General features: G+C 38.7%; 4 protein-coding genes across 4 annotated transcripts; 1 reads left to right on the forward strand and 3 right to left on the reverse strand.

Moving 5' to 3' along the window:
• Nucleotides 1-810: 810 nt before the first annotated feature.
• On the reverse strand, nt 811-6,961 carry tap2a (transporter associated with antigen processing, subunit type a). The gene is made up of 11 exons (XM_023293743.3): nt 6,387-6,961; nt 5,763-5,877; nt 5,545-5,675; nt 5,180-5,385; nt 4,523-4,720; nt 4,292-4,420; nt 3,821-4,009; nt 3,485-3,658; nt 2,946-3,105; nt 2,414-2,550; nt 811-1,453 (listed from the first exon to the last, which is right to left on the reverse strand). The coding sequence occupies exons 1-11, from the start codon at nt 6,898-6,900 to the stop codon at nt 1,247-1,249; spliced, it is 2,160 nt and encodes a 719-aa protein (XP_023149511.2). The 5' UTR covers nt 6,901-6,961; the 3' UTR covers nt 811-1,246.
• Nucleotides 6,962-7,295: 334 nt separating this feature from the next.
• Nucleotides 7,296-12,556, reverse strand: psmb9a (proteasome 20S subunit beta 9a). The gene is made up of 6 exons (XM_023293744.3): nt 12,243-12,556; nt 12,013-12,080; nt 11,678-11,809; nt 9,849-9,978; nt 8,358-8,499; nt 7,296-8,170 (listed from the first exon to the last, which is right to left on the reverse strand). Exons 1-6 carry the CDS (start codon nt 12,291-12,293, stop codon nt 8,043-8,045), a joined length of 651 nt encoding a protein of 216 aa, XP_023149512.2. The 5' UTR covers nt 12,294-12,556; the 3' UTR covers nt 7,296-8,042.
• A 1,459-nt stretch (nt 12,557-14,015) lies between these two features.
• On the reverse strand, nt 14,016-20,031 carry psmb12 (proteasome 20S subunit beta 12). Its single transcript, XM_023293735.3, has 6 exons — nt 19,972-20,031; nt 19,444-19,514; nt 17,249-17,380; nt 16,566-16,695; nt 16,324-16,468; nt 14,016-14,222 (listed from the first exon to the last, which is right to left on the reverse strand). The coding sequence occupies exons 1-6, from the start codon at nt 20,017-20,019 to the stop codon at nt 14,095-14,097; spliced, it is 654 nt and encodes a 217-aa protein (XP_023149503.2). The 5' UTR covers nt 20,020-20,031; the 3' UTR covers nt 14,016-14,094.
• Nucleotides 20,032-20,039: 8 nt separating this feature from the next.
• psmb13a (proteasome 20S subunit beta 13a) lies at nt 20,040-24,656 on the forward strand. The gene is made up of 8 exons (XM_023293734.3): nt 20,040-20,179; nt 20,413-20,500; nt 21,813-21,910; nt 22,447-22,587; nt 22,703-22,818; nt 23,086-23,144; nt 23,497-23,648; nt 24,248-24,656. The coding sequence occupies exons 1-8, from the start codon at nt 20,118-20,120 to the stop codon at nt 24,357-24,359; spliced, it is 828 nt and encodes a 275-aa protein (XP_023149502.2). The 5' UTR covers nt 20,040-20,117; the 3' UTR covers nt 24,360-24,656.
• The last annotated feature ends 244 nt before the right edge of the window (nt 24,657-24,900 follow it).

The raw sequence follows: 24,900 nt of genomic DNA on the forward strand, positions 1-24,900 counted from the left end.
GTTCTTCATATCAGGCTTCTATATCTTTACAGGCCACTCTCAGTTACTTGTGACATTCAAAGCAGCTGCATTTGAGAATTTATGTCGCCAGCACGAGTACAGTTGTGTATTGCTACACAAGTTTGAGAATCAGAATATATTTGCGCATAAAACTTTCTCATGCCTAAAATGAGACGCGTGACTTCAGTCACCATTTTGTGGATGCACAGAAGTCTTGACAAAATGGCGACTGGTGTTGCCTAAACTGAGCCTGATCTTCGTCGATAGAGGGGGTTGGTGTTCAGACATAATTTATGACACATACCATCACACAACTTTTCAAAATGCCTCATCGCCAAAACAAAACCAAAAGTGTTGATTGTCAGGGACTTTCCAGGTCAGCTCAAACAATAAAACCCAACCCCTGTGTGTGGTGTTTCAATGCAGCATAAAAAATGTAGTCGGATCGCTTAAAACCAGGATACAATAAACATAGATGTGATTACAGACGCTGTACGATCACGGATAACAAACTTGAGAATAAATGCTCATTATTACCAAGTTCAGTTGTACTTGAATCATTTCATTGCTGACATTTTTTTTCAAGCGATCCATTTATCCTCTTTCTATTCCACAATAGTGTCTACAGTACTTAATTATTTACTATAGAACAAATCTGCTCATATATTCAGTAAAGCAGTTGTTTTACAATTTGTTTGAGTTGAATTAAGTCATGTGAAAGTGAGGTAAATGTATCTGCTAAAAAGAGATTATAAATATGGCACACAAAGCAAGAAAGATAAAATTGAAACTGATACATTCAGATAAATGTCTGATGCTGCTGATTATTCTTTTATTTGAGACATCGAGTCCATAAACCAACCTTTGACTTGTCTGATCATTAATCAAGCTTTATAGTGGTAACCATGACATGTTGTTTCAAACATTTATTCAGCATAACTAAATACCAGGGAACAAAGGGAAAAAATATAACATGATATCAATATATCACTTAGGAAAACATCACACAAATTTTATTTGTCTGCAAAATAAACAAGAACAACTACTTCTGAAAAAAAAATGCTGTTTCATTTTCATTACTCATACATAACAAATATTACCTGAATATTTACATAAACTGCAGCTTGTTCTCACATTTTTTACAAGGTTTAGCTGCTGTTGGTTGCTGCTGCCAAACACATGCAACACAGTCGTACAGAACGCAGAAGAAGCTGCAGCCTCAGCACAGTACACAGACAGTAGTGTGTCACTGTGGGGAATTCTCCTCAGTGAAATGCTCCATTCTCAACTTGTAGTAGCTCCCCTTCATGTCCATCAGTTCCTGGTGAGTGCCTTGCTCCCCAACTTTGCCACCACTGATCACAACAATCTGATCTGCTTTCTCAATGGTCTTCAGCCTGTGAGCGATCACCAGAAGGGTCTGGTTGGGACAGTTAGCCAGGGCCTGCTGAACCTGAAGAGAGTCATGGACAGAAGTAGTTTTAACATTATTATTAGGTGTCACATTTGCACTTCCATAGTACATGCATAGTACATAGTACATGTCAATACTGTGGGACTGATTAGGGACAGTTTAATGAAATGCAACACTAGAAATATACTGTCACTGAAAATGATTCTTTTCTTCAATGCAAACACATAGCATGCATGAAAGACCAGCTACCAACAATCACTATTTTTACCGACTCTAAAAATACATTTTAATAAGTTTTTGTTTCAGTCAGCAGTGAAAGATATTTGACCTTATTTGTCACATGCTGCATAATTTCTAACAATTCCACAAGGAGGAATATAATGTTAAATCTTGCATCTACATGTAAATGGTTTAGAAGTAGGCAAACAGACTAAACACATTTAAGAGAAACACCGCACATGAACTTTCCCAAACATTTTTAAGGTCAGTTCCATTTTAGTTGTGTTTGTTTTCAAGCCCTGAGTACTAGAATAACTAAAGATTTAATATTGATCCATAATATCTTGATTATTCAGTTAGAAATTATACGACAGATATGCTCTTGACATTTATTTGATTTATTTGGGCAATTCTTATTGTCTAAGTGACACATGAACACCACTGCACCACTGCCTTTACATAAATGGTAGATACTGACTTTATTTTTTAGTCAGGATTAGTCCTGCTTAACCAGTCCATTCCTACAGCATGGTCTGGCTGCATGTTATCATTCTGCAATGGTGGGAGAAAATGCTGGGGCTTGTTTGTGTTTCTTTACACAAACTACAGTCGTATTGGGCAGGCCTTTGGTGTTCTACTAAAATAAGGACTGGTGAATTGTTCTGGTGGAACATTTCCACACTTGATACAAGAACTCACTATCTAACTGATGATATGTGACCTGTTTCAAATCTAGAGCTGGCTCCAGATGATATAGTGGTCTTAAAAGTCGACCTGTACCTTATTTTCACTCTCGGTGTCCAGAGAGCTGGTGATTTCATCCAGAATGAGGACCTGTGGTTGTCTGACCAGAGCTCGAGCGATGGCGATCTGCTGCCTCTCACTCCTGGATAACTGGCTCCCACTGTCACCCACCTCTGAAAAATGGACATCATTAAGTTTTTTCAGCTTTTGTTGACAGGACAGTAGAGAATGGAAGACAGGAAAGTGGGAAGAAGAATGGAAGGACCTGCAGCAAAGGGGACTGTAGCCCCTGTTTATGGGTCACTCTCGGAACCTGTTGTTCTACCAGGGTGACCAACAGAATGAAGTTTAAGTTAGAAAATTCAAGAGCCAACCAGAAGCAGAAGGACATGTATGTCACTGACCCTCTAAAATACTGCAAGTGTATCTTTATCTCTTCTTATCCACAAACTGAATCTACATACAGTTCTGCTCTCCAGTGATATTTTATTCACCCACAAACATGCAGAAGGTTTTTCTGTCTGCATGCAGCTGAGTAAACCAGCCTGAGGGGGAGTGAACGGTTTACCTGTATCGTAGCCTTTATCCAGCTGCCTGATGAAGTCGTGGGCGTTGGCTTTGCGTGCTGCTTCCTGGATCTCATCCAATGAGCAGTCAGGAAGCCCGTAAGTGATGTTGTCTTTGATGGAGCCAGAGAACAGCACAGGTTCCTGGCTCACCACTGCAATCTGTTAAAAACACAATCATCAGTTTGACTGTCTGTATAACACATGGTTTACATATACAAGTACATGGTAGATCTTCTTACACAATTCAATGTGAAATCAATACAGTAATTTAATCTCAGAACTTTGACTTTTCTCAAAATTCTCAGGTTGATTTTATTGACTTTTGTTACAGTATCTGTCAAATCTGAACCAATTATCTGAGCTCGTTCTTGATGATACCAAACAATAACAAGTTGCAAGGAAATATGCAGATTTTTGAAGATTACTTCTATAGATGAGTGCATGGTGTTTTCTGCTGCTTTCACATTGATTTATAAGCATAAAACTATAGACTGTTTAGACAGACGCCTAAGAATACTTAGCACTAATGATTAATTACCTTCTTGTGCAGGAAACTGTGGTCGTAGGATTCCAATGGTAAGCCATCCAGGAGGATTTCTCCATCCTGCGGCTCATAGAATCGCTCCAGCAGACTCACACAGGTGCTTTTTCCTTCCCCAGATGAACCCACCAGTGCTGTCATCTGACCTGGCTTCAGCTCCAAGGTAAAGTCCTGAAGCAAATGACAGATAACAGATGATGATGGTTTGAATGACACGGTGTAAGTTCTGTACTTGACACATGTAGTCAGAGTGAATAGAAATATTCATCCTTAAGTTAAATTCGTACTTCATTTTTACTGTCCAACTAAAACAAACACTACAAGTATTCTCACCTGCAGCACTGTTTTGTTCGGGTTTGTAGGATAAGCAAAGTTGACGCCGCGGAAGCTGACGTGTCCCGTCAACTGATCTGGTTTGCGTTCTCCATCTGTGCTGACCTGAGGTTTTCGGTCCAGGTACTCAAACACTTTTCCAGCAGCCCCCACTGAGTTCAGCATATCCCCAAAGATGTAGGTGAGTGTCTGGAAGATGACAGTCAGAACACAGGGTTGGTAAACTGGTCACTTAGTGACAACAGTCAGACCTGCCATATGTCTTACTATTCTTCTTAGGTCACCTGACACTGGTCTAGTATCTGTTCTGAAGATCAAACTGTAGTGAGGCTGCTTTTAGACTTTATGTTCCTACAATAAATGGTCTGTACTAATTATACTAACTAGCCTAATTGTGAATCTTTTAGCTAACTTAGATGCTTTTAATCACAAGTCCTGACTGAAAACAATACACAGAGCATTATGGGATACCCTAATGTTGTCTCCAAGATCTGACTGGTAGAGGATGAAGGACACCAGGTTGCCAGTGGTCATCTGCCCCCTCTGGATGAAAAGTCTTCCATAGTATAACATGATGACCTGCATGCCCAGTCCTGTCAACTATAGACACATACACACCAATTCTGTTACACAAGAAAGTAAATAAGGTGGTAGTTCAACATGTAATCTCCAAGAAATACAGATATAAAACTAACTTCTCACCCTCCGCACAAGCAGGTAAATAGCCCTCACAGTGTCCCGGCGGGTTTTAAGTTTGTGAATGTCCATCAAGCAGTTGTCATAGCGACGGGCCTCATGTGTTTTGGTGTTAAAGCTCTGTACGACACGAATACCGGACACGACCTCATTCACAGTTTCATTTGCCAGAGCCATTGAGTCCTGCATTGCCAAGTACAACCTCTGAGGAAGACAAAACAGGAAAGAAACACAGATTTATTGCAAAATTTAGTGCTTCAGCCATGTTTACCTAACATTTGATAATCATTAGTCTCAGATATTGCTGTGCAATTAATAGATTTCAAATTGAAACTGTAATTTGAAACAATGCAACTAACAAAGGATGCCTCTTATGAAGCACATTATTCAGCACATCTGATGTTGGGTTTAACCTCTCCTGTCAGTGATTTTACAAATTAATGCCATCCTTCTTGTGTGACATTTACACTTTTGAAAGTGTATCATGTGGTGATGCTCTATCACGTTTTAAATAAATCCATTACACGGTGAATATTGAATTGAAGCTTCACTTTTTGCATATTTTGCATATCTGATCACAATATCTTTTAAAAAATCAATCCCTATATCGATACAGTATACGCCTGTGGATCCAGTGTCAGTTAACCTTTTAACTGGCTTTACCTGGTAGTATGTGTCATAGATGTTCTGTATGAGGCCAGTGACAGGTGTCTCCATCAGTACAAGGAATGTGAGCTTCCATGAAAGATTCATCATCAGGGAGATCATGCCCAGAGTCTTGATCAACGTCCTCAGCAGCACGTTGACATTCAGACACACCGTTCTTCCCATCAGGGTGGTGTCTTTAGCCAATCTAGACGTGATTTCACCTGCAAAAAAACATTTAAAGATATCTTTTTTCATCATGATCTTTTTTCTTAAAGCCTTGTCTCATAATTTTATTCCTGTCTTAATGCATTATTTGGTCATGACTTAACTTGATCTGTCTTTCATGTGCAAAACTGGATGCTATATTATGAGAGACATACCTGTTTTTATGGTCTCAAAGAATGCAATTTCCTGTTTGGTCAAAGCCCCAAACAGCATAACTTTCACTCTGCAGGTGTAAACATTGATGGCACAAAGTAGGAGACCCCCTCTGCAGCCGGCACTCACAGAACTAGTCAATCAATCAAAGAGAAGGATGGTTAGATATCACACAGTCTCATGACTGGGATGAATGTGGAGGGAAAACATTATCACATACCTTCCCACAGAGTACAGGCCCATGAAGAGGAGTGCAGATAGGAATTCACTGGACTGGTAATGACTGCCAAGGATGTCGATGACTCTCCCTGTGTAGAACGGGATGAACATCTCACCTGAGAAGAGACAGGCACAGGTAGACATAATTAGACTCACAAACCAGCCAAAGTAACATCAGATGACAGACTTACTACTCTTCTAATTGCACACAGAGTTTCATTATTAAATGCATGTGCTGACAATAAAATTTCCTTAAAAGTGTTTTACCAACAGCCTACTTTGTCCATGTTCATGGCTGATAATAGGACATTCTAATAAAAGCCATATCAAATTTATTTATACAGCATGTTTAAAAATATCTCAGTGTTGTACATGTTATCAGACAGATGGCAACACAATTTTGTGCAAATATCAAGACAGGATCAAACTTGTGATGCAAAACAGGACCACAAATAGTAAGATCAAGTTCTAAATATTACGACCATTAAGATCAGCCAAAAACCATTAGCAAAAAGCAGACATCTTGAGTTATTTTCTTGAAAATATCAGTTATTTACACAGTTTATTACGCATCACTACCATCTGTGCTGCAGACTGAAGATGCCACCAGCTGCTGTGAACTTACAGATGACTGCCAGAGACAGAAACACCAGACCTCCGAGCAGCAGCAGATAGTGGGGCTTGAACATGTAGAGGACCCTCATAAACAGCACTCTGGCCTTCTGTTTCTTCTCTTTACCGGTGGCTGCTTCGTCGCTATCCGGGACTGTGATCTCCCAAAACAGCGCAGCAGCTAGAGACGCTCCTGCAGCCATCATCCAGCAGCGCGCATCCGCCACTTGGCCACATTGGCTCTCCTCGGTGTAAAGCGCCTTGGAGCCGCTCTCAAACACCGCGGGTAGCAGACTGTGCGCCGTTATAAAACGAGTCAGCAACGGTTTGAGCTCCCCGAGTGTGAGCAGCGTAACAGCAGACAGTGTTAACCACCGGAGAGCCGCGGACACCCATAAACGCGCAAGATTCCCAAAGACGCTGTGAGTTACCACAAATCCTGACGCGTAAAAGAGCGAAAGATCCGCGCACAGCCCTAAAATCAAAGCAGCGACTTTGTGCGTTGTTGTTGCTGTCTTAACTGCCATTTTTCAGCCGTCCTCGTATGATCTGCTCAGTCGTCAGACCAGAGTGTTTTAATTTTCATCCACTTTCAGTTTCGTTTTCTGTGAGAATCAGGGGTTTCCCTGAAACACAGACTTGAAGGCACAACATTACACTGACGCAGGACAAGACAGGACTTGTAACTTTTACTTTTTTTCATTACTGTTTTTACAAGTATCATCAGTTTGAACCATCAAACCATCATCATTACACTGGGTTAAAACTACAGTGTATAGCATCCAAGGTATGAGACTATCTCACATAAATCAAACATGAAAAACTATAAAGGGACGGTTCACTGAAATAAAGACAATCAAGAAGTAAATCTTTGAACAGAGGGTTTTTATTTCTTTATAAATCCCACATTGTTGACATAAAGCATGTGTACGGCTCATTGTTAGTGTATCCACTATGAGAGGTCTTATTCAAAAATGTTTTTCTGGATTAGACTGGATTAACATCCAGTCTAAACTGTCTAACCATCTTAGTCTTGTGTTAATATTTGGATTTGTAAACACACTGTTGAGTGTAGTGAAATGTTTGTGAAATAATCCTGTGTTGGTTCTTTGTGGTGATGTGTTTGTCAGACTGAATAGTTCACACAGAGATGCTGCTCTAATGCTACAGAAAATACAGAAGTGTTTCTGTGTGACTGTACTTACAGAGAGGTTTAAGGCTTTGCCAAAAGTAGGTGTATTTATTTCATTTTACTCTGACACCACAAAAACATAGTGAATAATGAGACTTCCAGCAAGTTTAACAAAAGGAAGTGACCGTGGATGACACAGATAAACAATCAGTCACAGCAACAGAATGTTCATCCCTCTGAAATGAACAACTAATGTCAGTAAAATTTTCTTTGACAAGCAAATCAAAGATCACTTATTGTAAGCTTGTTTTTAGTTATATTTCAAACATTTAATGGTGATCAACTGCAATTAAACTCACTCAGAGACTGCCTGATAACACACTAAAAAACTGTGGGAATTAGTGAGAAATGCAAGAATAAATGGGATACAAATGTACACTTGTCTGATGTCTTTTGGTCCACAAGCTGGATTAGTTGACCGCTGTGCGAAAGAAAAAATAAAACTGAGCCATGGCTGTTGTGAGGGAAACAAACATGTCACTGATCAAAGAAGGTGGGCAGGTCATTTCCTAGAATGACTTTCTCCTCTGTGCTGTGCTCATCGATGGTGACCATGTAGGCCACGCCCCCACTGGAGCCATCACGGTTCATTGCCAAAGCAAGAGCTTCAAGAAGAAGAAAAGGAGTAATGAAGTAGTTATGTAGTTCACAGATGCAATATTTACTATATTGTGAAATAAGACATAATAGCTCTTTACAGCTGTTGGTACACAAAGCAGTAAATATCAGTATTTTCTTTTAATATCAAATAATCTGACTAACAAAAGCAATGTGGAAGAAAAACAAACTTACTGTTGACGACAAACTGTTGGCACTCCTCCTTAGTCATGCCTTTGCGATACTCAGCATCAACAAAGCCATAAATATATGAGCTGCCAGAGCCTCCAATTGCAAAAGGTTGTCTAGTCAGGAGCCCATTCAGGGTCGCGAAGACCTGGAGGTCAGAAGGAAAAAGAGCAGCACAGAGTAATTCTGCATGGACAACTGTAACATCAAATGTGTGAGAGCAAGAAGATATTAACAGCTGCTTTGCCTCTTAATCACATCAGCAGAAATTGCAGAAACATTCAATTCGATATTGTTAAGCGCTGAAGCACATTTATTTTTGTTGCTCAGGCTTATTCTTATTGAAGAGTCTTCTGGCATGATATTCACCACCTAACTGTCCTGCAGCTTTAAGAAAACCTATACAAATTATATAACAAAATGTTGTCATTGTTCAGTTTTAAGAAATCTGCAAAATACTGTTATACAAATCCCCATTGAAATGAATGGGAAGTCGGCAGGACAAGTGCCAAAACCCAGCCATCTTTATAACCCTGTAGCTCCAGCCTATTTTACAGTAGAAACAGTAGAAAGAATACTTTATATACTTCAGCTTAAACAGGTAACAAGGCTTTGAATATTAGTCGTCTAAATCTGTGTTTTCGTATCTTTTACAGTTTTTCTGTAGTAGCAGTTTAAGATTTATGAAATTTAGTAAAATTCTGAATTTTCTTTCAGTTAGAGTGTGCTGTCGCTCAATCTACATTTTGATCAGAATTTTTTGAATGAAGTGCAGTTAATTTTGTCTCCTTAGCACATTTTTTACTCCAGGAGAAAAATTTATGCATAAAATTGTAGAAATTTTTATCCTCTTTCAACCAGTGGCAATCTCGTTGGGATAGGACCTATGATTTTTTTTAATAAATTATATTAGAGCAGAGTGTCCCAACAATCCCTCCCATTATATTGGAGCTCCAAAATTTCACTCAAAAATCAGTAATGGAGATTCTCTCTAACCTGCCACTAAATCTGTATAATACATAGTAAGTACATTAAAATACATCAGGGTGTTCAAAACAAGACTATGCTTTACATGGTGAAAGATTTTTTTCAAACCATCTGTATACTTGAGTTCACTTTCAAAATAAGAGTCCACACCCAGTAACAGAGCTTAGTAAGACACTGTATGGTAGCCTGGATTTAAAGTTTTAGTTTTTTGTTTGCTCCATAGCCCACAAAAACACTTGTATTTCCAAGAATTCACTAAGATTCTGTAAAGTGTGCTACACTTACAAGTAAAAGCTCAGAGATGCTAGAAGAAACTGAAGAGGGTTTTGTGAAATATGCTGGTTTTTCAAAATAAAATGTACTTATATAAATTATACCTTATGCATACTAATAGCAGGACATATCAACCGACAGAAGCTGCATTGGCCCACTAAACATTATTTTTCTCAGTAATCTTTTTAAAACTTTGATTCCTCCCTTCAATCTGAAGCCAGCCATGTGTTTACTGACCTGTCCTCCATCTCTCCTGTCCCAGCCGGCTACAATGAGATGTGCTGACAGCTCCTCCTTGTACTTGTATGATATGTTCCTCACCAGAGTGGCGGCTGAGCGAACCTGAGGGTCCTCACCGATCTCAATACTGACAGAAGAGGAAACAATGTTACAAACTGTAAGAAACTGAATCCAAAGTATTATCTTTTGATACTGTATTGATGAATCACAGAGAGTAGTTGTAGGATAGAAAACTGCACAGAAGGATTAGAATAATGTAGGTTTTTGTTACTTATATGATTGTATTTCAGACACACTTATACTATGACTGATAGGATCATTTGTCACACATATTTAATTTGCAGTAAGTTTGAAGATATTTCTTTGCAAAATATTAATTAGTTAGTTACATTTTCCTGCTTAATATTCAGAGTTTTACATGTAGTTTACACTGGGTCAAACAATACACAAACATATAATAATACCAGCAATGCTGTGCAAGGTATACAGTATATATCTAAATGTTTTTTAGTCAGCGCTGCATATATCCACTTCTAAATCATAGCATCATTAAGTGGTGTGTGGTGGCATGGCGGTACGGTTAGCACTGTGGCCTCACAGCTACAAGGTTCTGGGTTCAATTCCTGGCCTGGTGTCTTTCTATGTGGAGTTTGTATGTTCTCACTGGGTTCTCCAGCTTCCTCCCACAGTCCAAAAATATGCTGAGCTTAACTGGTGATTCTAAACTGTTTGTAGGTGTGAGTGTGCTTGGTTGTCTGTCTGTCTGTGTAGCCCTGTGATAGACTGGTGACCTGTCCAGGTGAACCCTGCCTTCACTCTCAGTCAGCTGGAATAGACTCCAGCCTCCTGCGACTATACAGAGGATTAAGCAGGGTATATATAATGGATGGATGGGTCGAGTGGTGTACTGCTTGTTAAAGTTCTGTCTCTGCTACTGATTGGTTAATACACCTTGCCTTCCATGATTGGGTTGGTTAGATGGAGAACTATTTCCAAAGTTGAGCTGTGCTCTCAGTAATCTGAGACAGTACCCCAAAGCTGGTTTGTGAACATTTATTGTGAACTGTCAAATTCAGGCTAGAAATATTTTATTTTGTAAATTGGCTGTGATTCTGAAAGTTTGTTAAAATAAATTAATTTCTAACTAAAATACAACTTGAATATATTCACGCTTTAGGCCTGTGCAGGATCAGTAATATTTGCAAACTGTCCCTTAAATAATGTTAATGTCTTAATGATGGCACACTCGTTAACTCTGCTGCAAATTAGCTGTTTGAAAACAGTTGATCTATAAACTTGTAAGGTGAGAATAGTTGCTCAGTTTTCATGTGTGGATTTGCGACTGGATGAGAAAGTGAATAGTGATCAGTCTCAGCCTGTAGTTTGTGGGTCAGTATTAACTTTACAATTTGCTCCTCTGCTATAGTTAATGTTAACTAATGATCCTCAGTCCCTGACGTGAGCTGCAAAGGGAAAATGTCGGATACTACTGGCTATTTATTAGGTGAAGGAAATATACAAGAGTGTGCTTACATATTTATATCAAAAATCGAGGGGCCACAAATTAAGAGTACACCTACTAATCCACCTACACCACTGAATTAAACTCTACAACACATTCAGTGCAAAGCAGGTTTTATGCTCAGATATAGTTAGAGATAATGAAAGGCATTCATTCAAGTATTATCATTATGTTAATTCCAGCTTTAAGGGAATCTGGCTCCAGTTTGTCAGAAAGTTCTCTGATAGAGGAAGAATTCACAGTCTAGTCATTATATTATAGTTAATGAAAGGACAACAATTTCTGTCCTTTAACCTCCCTTCACCTGTGGACATCCAGCTGGTAGTTGACTATCTCAGCGATGGTCTGAGCATCTGCTGCAGATCCAGACAGAGCACAGTAGATCCTGTCATGGAGGGGAGACAGCTTGTTCATCACCCTGTTCACCACTGATTCCCTGGATGGAGGCAAGAAGAGACAGAGTGTGATTGTAGGACAGAAAGTTACAATGGAGGGAAGACAAAGTAAGACATTATACAGAAACGTGGAGAGGAAGGATTTCAGATGGTTATGTTTTAGAACCTAAACAATCTCTGGTGTCATAACAAAGACAGTATTGTGTGGTCAGAACTGGACACATGGGCAAAAGCACAAACTTACCCAGCAGACACTCTGGAATCAGAGCCCAGCACGACCCCTCCGGCAAACTCTATGGCAATAATAGTTGTCTACAAACAGAGGTAGAAGTAATATTCATAATGAATCATGTGTCCTTGTAAGCGTAATTTCCTCATGTGGCGCAGCAGCAGCAGCAGCAGCACTGTAGCGCTGCGCTGCGCACATTAACCGACCACCGAGTCTCCAAAACACGATAAAAATCTGATACTTACTCCTGTTTTCACCTCCTCGGTCGTCCATTCTGGTCCCGTTTCTCCCAACATGGTGATGCACTGCAGAGACTCCGGTAAAAACACCGACAGAGTGATCCGGTCAACGTTCAGTCGAACAGCTCCGGTTTTACAGAGTTTTCTTGTTGTCGAAAACGTAATTTATAGTTCAAAATTAGTTTTCCACGCGTGTAGTTTAGCAAATATATTCTACAATCAAACATCAGAAGGACTCCATGTTTTTTTCTGAAAGAAATCGAAATTGAAAGTTAAATTGTTCCTCAGTGCTCCGAGCTGCAAACTGGTCACAGCTTCAGTGTAGTAACGCAGTCTGGTTCTCTTAAAGTGTGCGTTACTCATTTCATATCTGAATTATTTAGAAAGGGCCAAGCCATAGCACTACATATGAAAGAAAAGCAGTTCAATGAAGATAACATTAAATGAATAAGAAACACAGTCTAGACATTGTTAATGTGGTAAATGACTATTGTAGCTGTAAACAGCTGATTTTTAATGGAATATCTCCATAGAGGTACAGAGGAACATTTCCAGCAACCATCACTCCTGTGTTCTAATGCTACATTGTGTTAGTTAATGGTGTTGAAAGGCTAAATGATGATTAGAAAATCCTTGTGCAGTTATGTTAGCACATGAATAAAAGTGGGAGTTTTCATGGAAAGCATGAAATTGCAGGCTGCACAGTGGTGTGGTGGTTAGCACTGTCGCCTTGCAGCTAGAAGATCCCTGGTTCGCGTCCCAGCCTTCCCAAGATCTTTCTGCATGAAGTTTGCATGTTCTCCCTATGAATGCGTGGGTTTTCACACAGTCCAAAAGTATTCTGAGGTTAACTGATTATTCTAAATAGCCCGTGAGTGTGATTGTTTGTCTGTATATGTAGCTCTGTGACAGACTGGTGACCTGTCCAGGGTGCCTTCACCCCAAGTCAGCTGGGAGAGACTCCAGCCTTAATGAGGGTTTAGCAGTTTTTAGAAAATGGATGGATGGAACATGAAATTGCCTGGGCAACCCCAAACCCTATAGATCAGGGATTTCTATAATCAGTGTTTGGAAATCTGCATCAAACAGTACAAAACTTAAAATTAAATAAACTCACTTCCTATGTGTGTGTGTATATATATATATATATATATATATATACATGTATATACATGTATATATATATATATATATATATATATATATATATATATATATATACATGTATATACATGTATATACATGTATATATATATATATATATATATATATATATATATGTATATATATATACTATATATACATATATATATATATATATATATATATATATATATATATATATATATATATATATATATATACATGTATATACATGTATATACATGTATATATTTGTGTATATGTACATATATGTATATATGTGTATATATATGTACATATATGTGTATATATACTACTACTGTGCTTCAGATATAGATATATATCTAGGTATAGTTATACTCAAGACAAGTGTGTGAGCTTAAAACTTAAAGACAGAAAAGAAGAATAATGATCAAGAATAATGGGTCTTTGGAAAATGAAAATGTTTTATTATTTTCCCATATATTCTCACAATTAAAAAAACACAAAACGTGATTTGGACACATAAATGAGTGGAGAGCGCTAAAACTACTCTGCTTATCATTACATAATAACAAAGACTCAAGGTTCTATACTGCACTGTTTTCACGTGTTTCTTAAACAGAAAACTAACTTGCTTTTTTGTGTCTGAGTTTGTTTGGTCCCAGTTCTACACAAATTAACAAAAAATGTGAGTCTTAGGGATGGTGATTTGAGGACAGGAGGTGGATGGTGGTCACTCATCGTGGAACCTGGGCAGTTTATCACCAGGTACAACCACATGCTCCACCCCCGTTTCTGTGATCACCACCAGGTTGGCCACACCTCCACTGACGTTATCTCTGCCCATCGCCAGAGCAAGAGCTGTGGGAGGAGAGACAGAGGGATGGGAGAGACACAGGGATGGGAGAGACACAGGGATGGGGGAGACAGAGGGATGGAGCAAAGGGAGGACGGAGGAGGGAAAAATTAAACATGCAGGGAAATATAGGTTAAGCTGAGTAGGCAGAGACAGAACTCCTAGTTGTAACTACTCAGGCACTGACAAACATTTCGTTGTCTTTAAACATTGAGTTCCATTTAATACTTCACTTAAAATAAAAACATATGTCCTTGTCTTTATAAAAAAGGCCCTTCCATACCTAACCACCAATCTTAGCTTTAATTTAAATACTTGGGTCATGTGATAACTCATTCATCTCCATTACATCTGAGCAAACTCTTTTTGCTGCTGAAGACTGTCAGATGTGGTTAAAACATTCCAAAAACCTTGAGTCAAGATTTTTACATCAAACTCTCATTGCATTTTAACTATTACCAAAGCCCTTTACACACATCACTTCTATTATCAGTGGAACTCTAGTAATTTGTAATATTTGCAGAGGTCGTCTTTCATCTCAGTTCTGTATGAATTTGTCCTTTCTGTAGTTTGTACACTACAAATTCCACTGCAAATTACTGTAACTGTACTTTGCCAAACAAGAGGTCGTGTGATAGTATTTGTCCTGCAAATGAGCATTTTCTACTTCTTTCCTACTTAGAATTATGGAGGCTGAATTGGTGATTAGAAATTAAAGTTTGGAGCATTTTGGGTGCAAATTCAGGAGCCTTGTGTTGTTGCACAGCATCAGACCATGCACAGAGTAAGCAAATCCATCAGAAGAGTGAAATCTCTAAGGTTAATTTAACAGATGACATGTATTAAAGGAATGTTTTGCTGTCCTTCAGTAGTCTCAAGATATTTCATCAGCCTTATAATAATGTCAGGAAATTCAAATAAAACACAGACCTTGCTAATTCTGTGCATAGATGTGGGTCTGAGGTTATTTCTAAATCATACGACATCCTCATACTAATCCTGTGCAAATGGAGCTAAACACAGCAAATACACTGAGCATGAATCCTTATTTTCTTCTGTACAATTTCTCATATTCATTCATTTTCATGGAATCAAAATCAAGTTTAACCCTCTCATATTGTGACATGAAGATCCTGACAAAGGAAGGACAAGTTATTTGAGTTTTTACATTTACATAAAAGGCATATAAACACATTATATTGCTTTATGTATATATACGTGTACATAAAACTTTATGTATATGTACAGTGCTTGAGAAATTTAACTTTAACAATTTCCTTCAATCGTCTCCTTATGGTCATTCTGGAGACTTTCTCAGATTCTGATCTAGAAGCATTAATCTCTGCCTGAAGATCAGCAGTGCTCTTCCTTCTGTCTCTAGTACTTAAAATCCTGACATGCCTGACATCTGCTTCAGCTAGCTTCTGTTTTTGGCCTCTTCCTTGGCACATTTTGTAAGCACCAGTCTATGCAACTGAGTTCAAGGCATACTTGACCACACTGTGAGAACACTTTATGTCTCAAAGACCATCATGTCTCAAACGAGCATCATCAAGTTCTTTAATTCAGACTGTCTTTCTCAGTGAGTTCTCTATGCTTCACCATTTTGAACAGGAGCAGAGAATTTCAAACTGAATTCACATTTTAATACCCACATTTGAGCCAGCACACTGGAATTCTGAGAAGTCAGAAATTAATCAAGAATAACATACAACAAATAAAACATTTTTTTTCTCTTCAGGAATGCAAGCAAATAACTATAATTTTGCATCTTAATCAAAAAATAATGTGCTTTACTGCTTTTTCCTGCTTTTTTGTATAACAGTAAATCTGAACATTTGTGGATAACAACAATAATTCTATTCTAGCATTAAAGATATCATTTTGATTAAAGAGCTTGCACATACTGGTGGATTAACAATTACAGGAACATGAAAAAATATTTTGGTAATCATCAATACTGTTAATTTAGGGCCGTGGGTCAAACACCCCACACTGGGTGGTGGTCTAATACATTTGCTAAGCACTGTACATGTATATAAAACTTTATGCTTACATATTTATATACATATACAAAAAGCAATGAAATAGTAAAGTAACCAGTACCATTAGTGGCAAACTGTAGGCATTCCTCTTTGGTCATGCTGGGTTTGTATTTAGCGTCAACGTAGCCGTAGATGAAAGTGCTGCCTGAGCCACCGATGGTAACAGGCTGTCTGACTAACATCCCACCTAAAGCCACAACGTACACCTGGAGAGGGATGGAGAATATCAGTGCTGCTGTTACATGAAGCAAAGTGGACTTAGTGTCAGCATCAGTGACTCTGAGGTGTTTGACTGAGACCTACCTGTGGTCCTTTCTTCATATCCCAGCCTGCTGTGATGAAACCAGCCTGCAGCTCCTCTTTGTTTTTGTAACATAGTTCCTTCAGCACAGATGCTGCTGCTATCACCAGAGGAGGGCTCTCCATCTGCACACTGTCACAAATCAAGACAGACCACAGAGACCTAAGCTTTAATTTGTTATTTTGTATAGCTTAGAGCAGTATGGTGCTGTGATGATTAGCACTGTAGCCTCACAGCTAGAAGGTCTTAGGTTTGAATCCCAGTCTTTCTATGTGGAGTTTACTCTCTCTTTCTCCCTGCATGTGTTCTCACTGGGTTCTCCAGCTTCCTCTCACAGTTCAAAAGCAAGCTGAGGTTAATCAGTGATTCTAAATTGTCCGTAGGTGTGAATGAGAGTGTGCTTGCTTGTCTCTCTATGTAGCCCTGTGATAGACTGGTGACCTGTTCATGTGAACACTGCCTTTGACCTAAGTCAGCAGGGATAGACTCCAGCCCCTCAGTGATCCTACAGAGGATATAGTGGTGTGTAGATAATAGATGGACCTGTAGCTGAAGAGTCAGCGGTACATGTGTGTTTTCTGGATGTGTCTGGAAAAATATAGTGGAAATATAACTTTAATGTGAAATGTGATGAGAGAATATGATGTACATGGTCTGCATGCATGTACATGTAATGTGTGCGTACCTGTGGAAGGACAGGTGGAACTTTGCAGCTTTGGTGACGGCCTGAGCGTCTGCAAGAGAACCAGCCATGCAGCAGAAGATCCGGTCGTGAACCTGAATCACCTTGTTGATGGTCTTAGATGATACATATTCCCTGAGCAAAACCACAATACAAACAGACCTCTCAGTTAGATTTCACATATTAGCAGCAAAGAGATGTTTATTCTCTGGTTAGAAGTGTAACGTTGGAATGTTACACATGTTAAAATGTTACAGTGGTTGTTCTAGCACAAATCACTTGAAAGTTTTGAACTGGTTTGGTTTCTCTGCCCTTTTTAGGATCACAGTTCACTGTTTTTTCCCACCAGTTCAGTGTCCTCCTGCAGGATTTTTCTCCTGACTAACCCATCAAGATACCACACCCCTATTCACCATTTAGATAATTATTATACCTTCTTCAGGTTTAAACTGCTGCATGTGCATGGTGACAATAACAAAAATATATGCAGAGTATCCAAGTGTTTACTTCCATGATGTCAGCAGTGAAAACAAGAAATCATGGCAACATAGAATCTGGCCATTTAATATAGATCGACCCACAAATTAGCTAAATAAAGAAAAAATTGCCTTGCATGAGCACAGCCATGTGTTGTACATGGGTACGTACCGCATTGCATGACCAAAATACGTAGCCGGTCGAGTGAATTGATGTTCACTTGTTGTCATGGTTACAGTGACGCTGTGCTGGCAGCTATATCTCGCAATGGGAAATCCTGAACAAATCCGTGGATCCAGACTATAAGCTGCATCACTGCCAAAATCTAATGAGGTGGTTCTTGTGTCATTGTTGACCTTCCCTGAAAATTTCATCCAAATCCGTTTGTCCATTTTTGAGTAATGTTGCACACAGACAGAAAGAGAGATTCACAGACAAATGTACGCCGATCGTCACATAGCATTCATTACTCCGCCGTGTTTCTTGGCGGAGTAATGAATGCTGGCTGAATCATTGGTGGAAGATACATTCAGATGCCTCACAAATAGATTACAACTAAAAACTTTGTAGTTGAATTGTTAAATGAGTAAAAAGCCTGTAATGTTAGCAAAGTGAATATAGTTTCAAATGCTGAACTATTCACTGAAAAAAAAAACAAAAAAGTGGCCCTGTGGGAGTAACTATACATGACTGGATATTATTGTTATTATTAACAATGCATCAATGTTTAATAGCCTTTTTCTGTTGTACATCAAGCAGAACCTAATTTTAATTGTTTTATATACCAAAATGTACAATGCATTATATTATAAGCTCATATGCTACATATTCTATGTATATAAAAGCTTTGCAGTAAAAGTATACAGTAGCAAATCTAAATTGTACTCAGGTAAACTACTTGAGCTTCTAGATTACATCACAATGCTACATACCACTATATGCTGAAAGGATTTTAAGTTTAAGTTAAATGTATTTTTTCCTGGAGAGGGAAACATGCAAGAAGTTACTAGAGCTGGAACTTTGAGAACACATTAAAAACACACTGAAACACGTTATTATTATTATTATTATTATTATTATTATTATTATTATTATTATTATTATTATTTATTCCATGGTGATGACTACTAAAACTATAAATACTTCTTACACTGCATGTTGTGTTTTGCAAATTGTGCTGGGTAATTCTGGACAGTTTTGTTGCTTCTTTTCCACTTTCAGAGTTTTGTTCTACACATCCATCCATCCATCCATTATCTATACACCGCTTAATCCTCACTAGGGTCATGGGGGGGCTGGAGTCTATCCCAGCTGACTCAGGTGAAGGCAGGGGACACCCTAGACAGGTCACCAGTCTGTCACAGGGCTACATACAGAGACAAACAAGCACTCACACATTCACACCTACGGGCAATTTAGAATGATCAATTAACCTCAGCATATTTTTGGACTGTGGGAGGAAGCCGGAGTACCCGGAGAGAACCCACGCATGCACAGGGAGAACATGCAAACTCCATGCAGAAAGATCCCGGGAAAGCCGGGACGCGAACCAGGGATCTTCTTGCTGCAAGGCGAAAGTGCTAACCACTACACCACTGTGCTTGTTCTACACATTATTTGTGAATTTCATCTTCATCATGCATGTTATCAAACAGTTCCTCTCATGTGTGAATATGTTCAGTAATAAAGGCAGCTTCAGTGTCTCATCACAGCATCCTCACCCTCCAATTGAAGCCCTGGAGTCTGACCCAATCACGACCCCTCCATCAAAAATGGCAGCCAGGATGGTGGTCTGAGGGAGGAGAGAATGATTACTGCTCTGTTTTATTACTGAAGCAATGGAGAAACAGTTATTTAATCAAATGTGACCATAAGTTAAGCTGCATCACAGGTAGGCGTGTCTATCATGGCTTCATTCATGGAGACCAAACCATGCTATGAATTCTGGGATTTAGAGTTCTTTGACAGAATTTTTCATGTGAGGCTTTAGACTGAAAATGTAACTGTAGCATGGCATTTTCCTTGTAGAAATATGAAAAATACATTCATTTACAGTTAACATGTACAGATTCACTCATAATAAAATGCGCTGAGTATCCAGTCGAAGTGATTTCACTCTGTTTAGTTCGCTGTTCAGGTACAGCATCTCTACCTGTTCATTCACATAATCATCGATCATTTTACGCCCAGATATCTTTGTGCAGCATCGGAAGGTATAAATTCTAGTCAACCGGTCCGGATTTACTTACCCCTGTGCTGACTCCTTTGACTTGTGAGTCCATGCAGTGTTTCTCCATTTTCACTCCAAAATCGAAAGAGAAGGAAGCAGAGCTGACGCTCAGAACAGCGACCTCAGGCGCACCGCGACGCGCAGAGACGCGCAGTTACATCCAGAATGGCGCTATCAAATGTCCTCGAAACTCCCGCAGCTGGGTTTAATTTCGACAACGCGGCGAGGTAAGAGCTTCTTTTTGTGTCTTCTGAGCAGCACAGTTTATCAGTAGTGACTGAAATACAATGAAACTGTTGGCTGCATAGAATTTCCACCGGATCAAAAACGAAAGTAACTTTGTCCTGCTTGTTTATCGGTTTAATCAATGGAACAACACAGTGATGGTGCGTTCCCATGTATTTTAGTTATGATAGGCTTTATGAGTTGTCATTTTCTACCTCCTGTCCACTGTCTGTAGGAATACTGCATTAGAGGGACTGTTTGACGGAGGACAGACACCAAAACCTCTGAAAACAGGCACCACCATAGCAGGAGTGGTGTTCAAGGTGAGTATAACTGTGGTTTAAAGTGCACTGACACAATATTAATGATCAAAAACAGTGATTTTTCATGGTGAAGTTCTTGAATTCTACTACTGATGTCTTGCACTGATTACAAAAGTTTACCAAACTTACTTGTAAACTCTAGGCAGCCTAGGTGTTTCTTATTCCTTCTTGTATATTATAATTTGTAGACATACGGAAACACAAAACCTTATGAGATGCATTTAATCCTAATAAATCAAAGTTTCTCATCTTGCATGGTGCTGCAGTTGGGGCCATAGATTCCCTGTGGCACTGTCCAACCTGCAAATCATACTGCAAAAATGATGCTGTCAGAAAATGAAATCCAGAAGAGAAACAAGTCAAGGTTAACTTTATTGTCAGTTCTGCCATATGTACATAGATGGGATTGAAATGCTGTTTCTCTCAGACCCCAATACAAACATGCACGGCACAGTAGAAAACACAAAAAAGACAGACACTAAGAAACAAGCAATGCAATGAACAGTGCAATAATGTGGGTATATTTGCAGATGTAAAAAGCAGTGCAATACATTGTAACTGATGACAAATAAAAAGAAATGACAAAACAGTAGTCTGATTATTTTCATCTATAGGATGAGTTGCATTGTCAGCAGATGTGTTGGCTATAAAAAGGGAAAGTGTCTTGTGCTGTGGTTTTAAAACCATACAGGATAATAAACAATAACCTAACATGGACTTTACAAAATAATTCCTGGGAATTATGTTGTTTCTTGTTTTGAAAATGTGACCATCACTAAACGTAACAACAGGTAAAGGTTGTTGTGTTCATCCTGCATTACCACACTGCATACCTGTACATTACTTCAACAGAAACACTCATTAAGTGCAATTAATGTTAAGCCTGAGAGGTTATTTATAATAATGTAGTTGAAAATCTCTGTAGTTAGTTTTCATGCAGACACTAAAGGCTCCCTGGAGGGGGACATTTATATATATAGTAACTTATGGATCTGCATTCTTTGGAAAATAAAGATAATGTAGAATGTCAAGTTAATCAACTAACACATGCAAACACACTGGCATGGTTCAGTGCTTGTATAGTGTAGAAGCATTCTGTGTCCTATAGTTTCCTATAAAACAACACATCATTTAATCATATTTTCACACACATGTAACTGAGAAGGTCCAAGTGAGATTTTAGCGCCTTGCACAGCGTTGCTGCATGAAGCCTTTAATCCATGGAGCTGTAATTGTGGTGCTTTCCAGGCACATAAATGTAATCTGTAATGAACTCAGCTACTATAATCCTGATTTGTCTGTGTTGATACAGGATGGGGTGGTTCTGGGAGCAGACACAAGAGCTACATCCAGTGAAGTGGTGGCCGACAAGATGTGTGCCAAGATCCATTACATCTCTCCAAATATGTAGTAAGTTTTATCAGTGTTAGAAAGAAACAACAGGAGGAGAAATACCTTCACATATAATTATCATTCTGTGATGTTTAGCGTGGGTCTGCTTGGTTTTCAGTAAATTGTTAGCATTAGCTTTTTTTCCTTTTACGATTATGTGCCTCCTATATTTTCATTTCAGTGATTTCCTACAAATCCCAGAATGCCCTGTGGTGACCTTGTATTAAGAGTTAAGGTTTAACATATAAGAACAGTAACAGGGGAAAGAAAAGTTAGTGTCTTCTTGTTTAAAGGAAAAAATCATTACCATACTACTGATGAGATAATACATGCATTCTGGGTTATTGTAACTACCAAGGGAGAAAAAATAGTCAATCCATCTCTGTGTGATGGATTTCTGTGTTTATGCAAAACAGTCATGAAAGAAGTCATTGCTCTACTTTTCCCTCTTTCTGTTCTTTTAACCTTTCCTTGTCTGACATTACATTTTCTTCTTTTCTGTGCCTCCCGTCACCTGTTCTCTCATAATGTCTTCTTTCTCCCTGTGTCTGTAGTTGTTGTGGAGCAGGTACAGCAGCAGACACAGAGAAAACCACCGAGCTTCTGTCCTCCAACCTCACCATCTTCTCTCTGAACAGCGGGAGGAATCCTCGTGTCGTTATGGCCGTCAACATACTGCAGGACATGCTGTACAGGTGTGAGCTGCAAATGCACATGAACCTGTATCAAGGGTTGTGAGAATGAGCCGATAATTTAAAATTACTCAGAAATTTGTGGTGTTAATCAGGAAACTTGTTCTCTGGCCCTCAGGTATCACGGCCAGATTGGTGCCAGTCTTATACTGGGAGGAGTAGATTGTACTGGGAACCACCTGTACACAGTAGGACCATATGGGAGTGTGAATAAAGTGCCTTACCTTGCAATGGGTACGTGACACACTTCTGTTTATTACCACTGTTAGTGTGTCATGTTATCTTGGATTATTTGTTAATGGAGTTTCTGTGATGTTCTTTCTCTGGCTGTTCATACAAACAAATCACAACATGTTTGACTTTATAGAAAATGTCAGAATATGACTTTTTACCTGGTTAATTTGACATTTTATATTTCAGTGTGCTGCAGGTATGTATTTGATTCACTCTCTGACTAGATCCAGTCTGTGTTTCAGATGACTTTATTCTGTGTTCCTGCAGGATCAGGTGATCTGGCAGCTCTTGCGATTTTGGAGGACGGGTTCAAACCCAACCTGGAGGTGCGACACTGGAAAAACACTGCTGTTCATAGTTTGAAATTTTTGATAATTTAAACTTGATTACAAATTTGTTTTACTCACCTTTGTGTCTTTGAATAAACAAGTAAAGTGGGATAGAACTGCAGGTACAATAATTCTCTAGTCTAAACAAACAGTAGAGAAAATGTTGAAAACAGTTAAGTCTCCTCCTTATTAAATTGTGTTCGTTACCAAACAGGAAAACAGAAGGATCACAGAGGCCTTTGAGAATTGCTGCAGTTGAGGTTTAAATTTGATGAATGCCTCTGCTGTCTTCTTCATGTTCTGTATGTCTGTTTGCTACTCTCTGTATCTGATTTGTCTTCACTCTCAGCTGGAGACGGCAAAGGAGCTGGTGAGATCTTCCATCCATGCAGGCATCATGAGTGACCTCGGCTCAGGCAACAACATCGACATCTGCGTCATCACCAGAGAAGGAGTGGATTACATCAGACCCTACCAGGAGTCACAGTTCAAAGACAACAGGTAGGCCTCAATAAATACGACTGTGGTCAAGATTTTCTCTCGGACAGACTCTTGCAAGATGTCTTTAAATTAGATTTCCCTCTAAATCAGTCTGTGCCTCACAGTGTGATCATGTAACTTTATATGTGCCTATTTGTGACTTAACCACTGAGGTTTTTCATTCTTGAACAACTGCCATCAAGAATTAAATCATATCGGTAAATAATGACTGCTCAGCTGCCATATTAGTGCAAAGTAGATGATGCAAAACAAACACAGTAACATGATAAGTCAGTTCTACCAGCTTATCTAAACATTAGTAATATAAATGTGGCCAAACACATAATATGGCATTTTTGTTATTCATGGAGGTAAAGGAAAGAACATGTTTTGTGCATGCAGTGATTTTACAGTATACTGACAAACTAAGGCTAAGTATAATTTATTCTGTAAAACAGCTAAGTTGAATCATCAAATTTATGAATATTATATATATTTCTATATATTATATTTTCTTATTGTCAAATTTTGTGTAAATTAACTCCTATGTTTGATTACTATCTATCTATCTATCTGTCTGTCTGTCTGTCTGTCTGTCTGTCTGTCTATCTATGTTCTAGGAAAATGAAATACAAATATCGTCCAGGCTCGACAGCAGTTCTGACAGAGAAAGTAGTTCCCTTAAAGCTGGAGGTTGTTCAGGAGGCTGTGCAGCAGATGGACACAGCCTGAACTACAGAACACAACCATCACAAACACCACAGCATTTAGCAGTTTCTTTGATTTCCTCAAATGTCTTTAAGTTCATTTAGCTATAATGACAGTGTGGAAATGTAAATAGTTACACATCTCAAATATTTTATAAACACTGTCATCCTGATTTCTGCTGCTGTGCTTCACTATGATGTGGTATAATTCATAAAACTGTAACACTGCAATAAGCATGGAGGCTGAAACAAAGCCATACTGAGAAAATCTAACATGTTCTTTGTAATATGGAATAATGATAAATAAAATCCTGTTCATGAACTCTTATGTCTCCTGTTTCCTTGTTCATTTCTTGTGTTTTATAATTATTTACCAACATTTATATTTATCCCCAAACTGCCTCCATGTGCTGAAATATCAGACCTAATACGAAACAGGCTGATATCAGACTACATTATTAAGATATCATTAACCTGCCTGCAGTGTTTTTATGAGTTCCCAAAACCTGATTTCTGCATTTCCGCTTAGACACTGATGATGAGATAATCACAGCGTTCTTCTATTG

This window comes from Amphiprion ocellaris, chromosome 15, assembly GCF_022539595.1.
Source record: "Amphiprion ocellaris isolate individual 3 ecotype Okinawa chromosome 15, ASM2253959v1, whole genome shotgun sequence".
Taxonomy (NCBI): Eukaryota; Metazoa; Chordata; class Actinopteri; family Pomacentridae; genus Amphiprion; species Amphiprion ocellaris.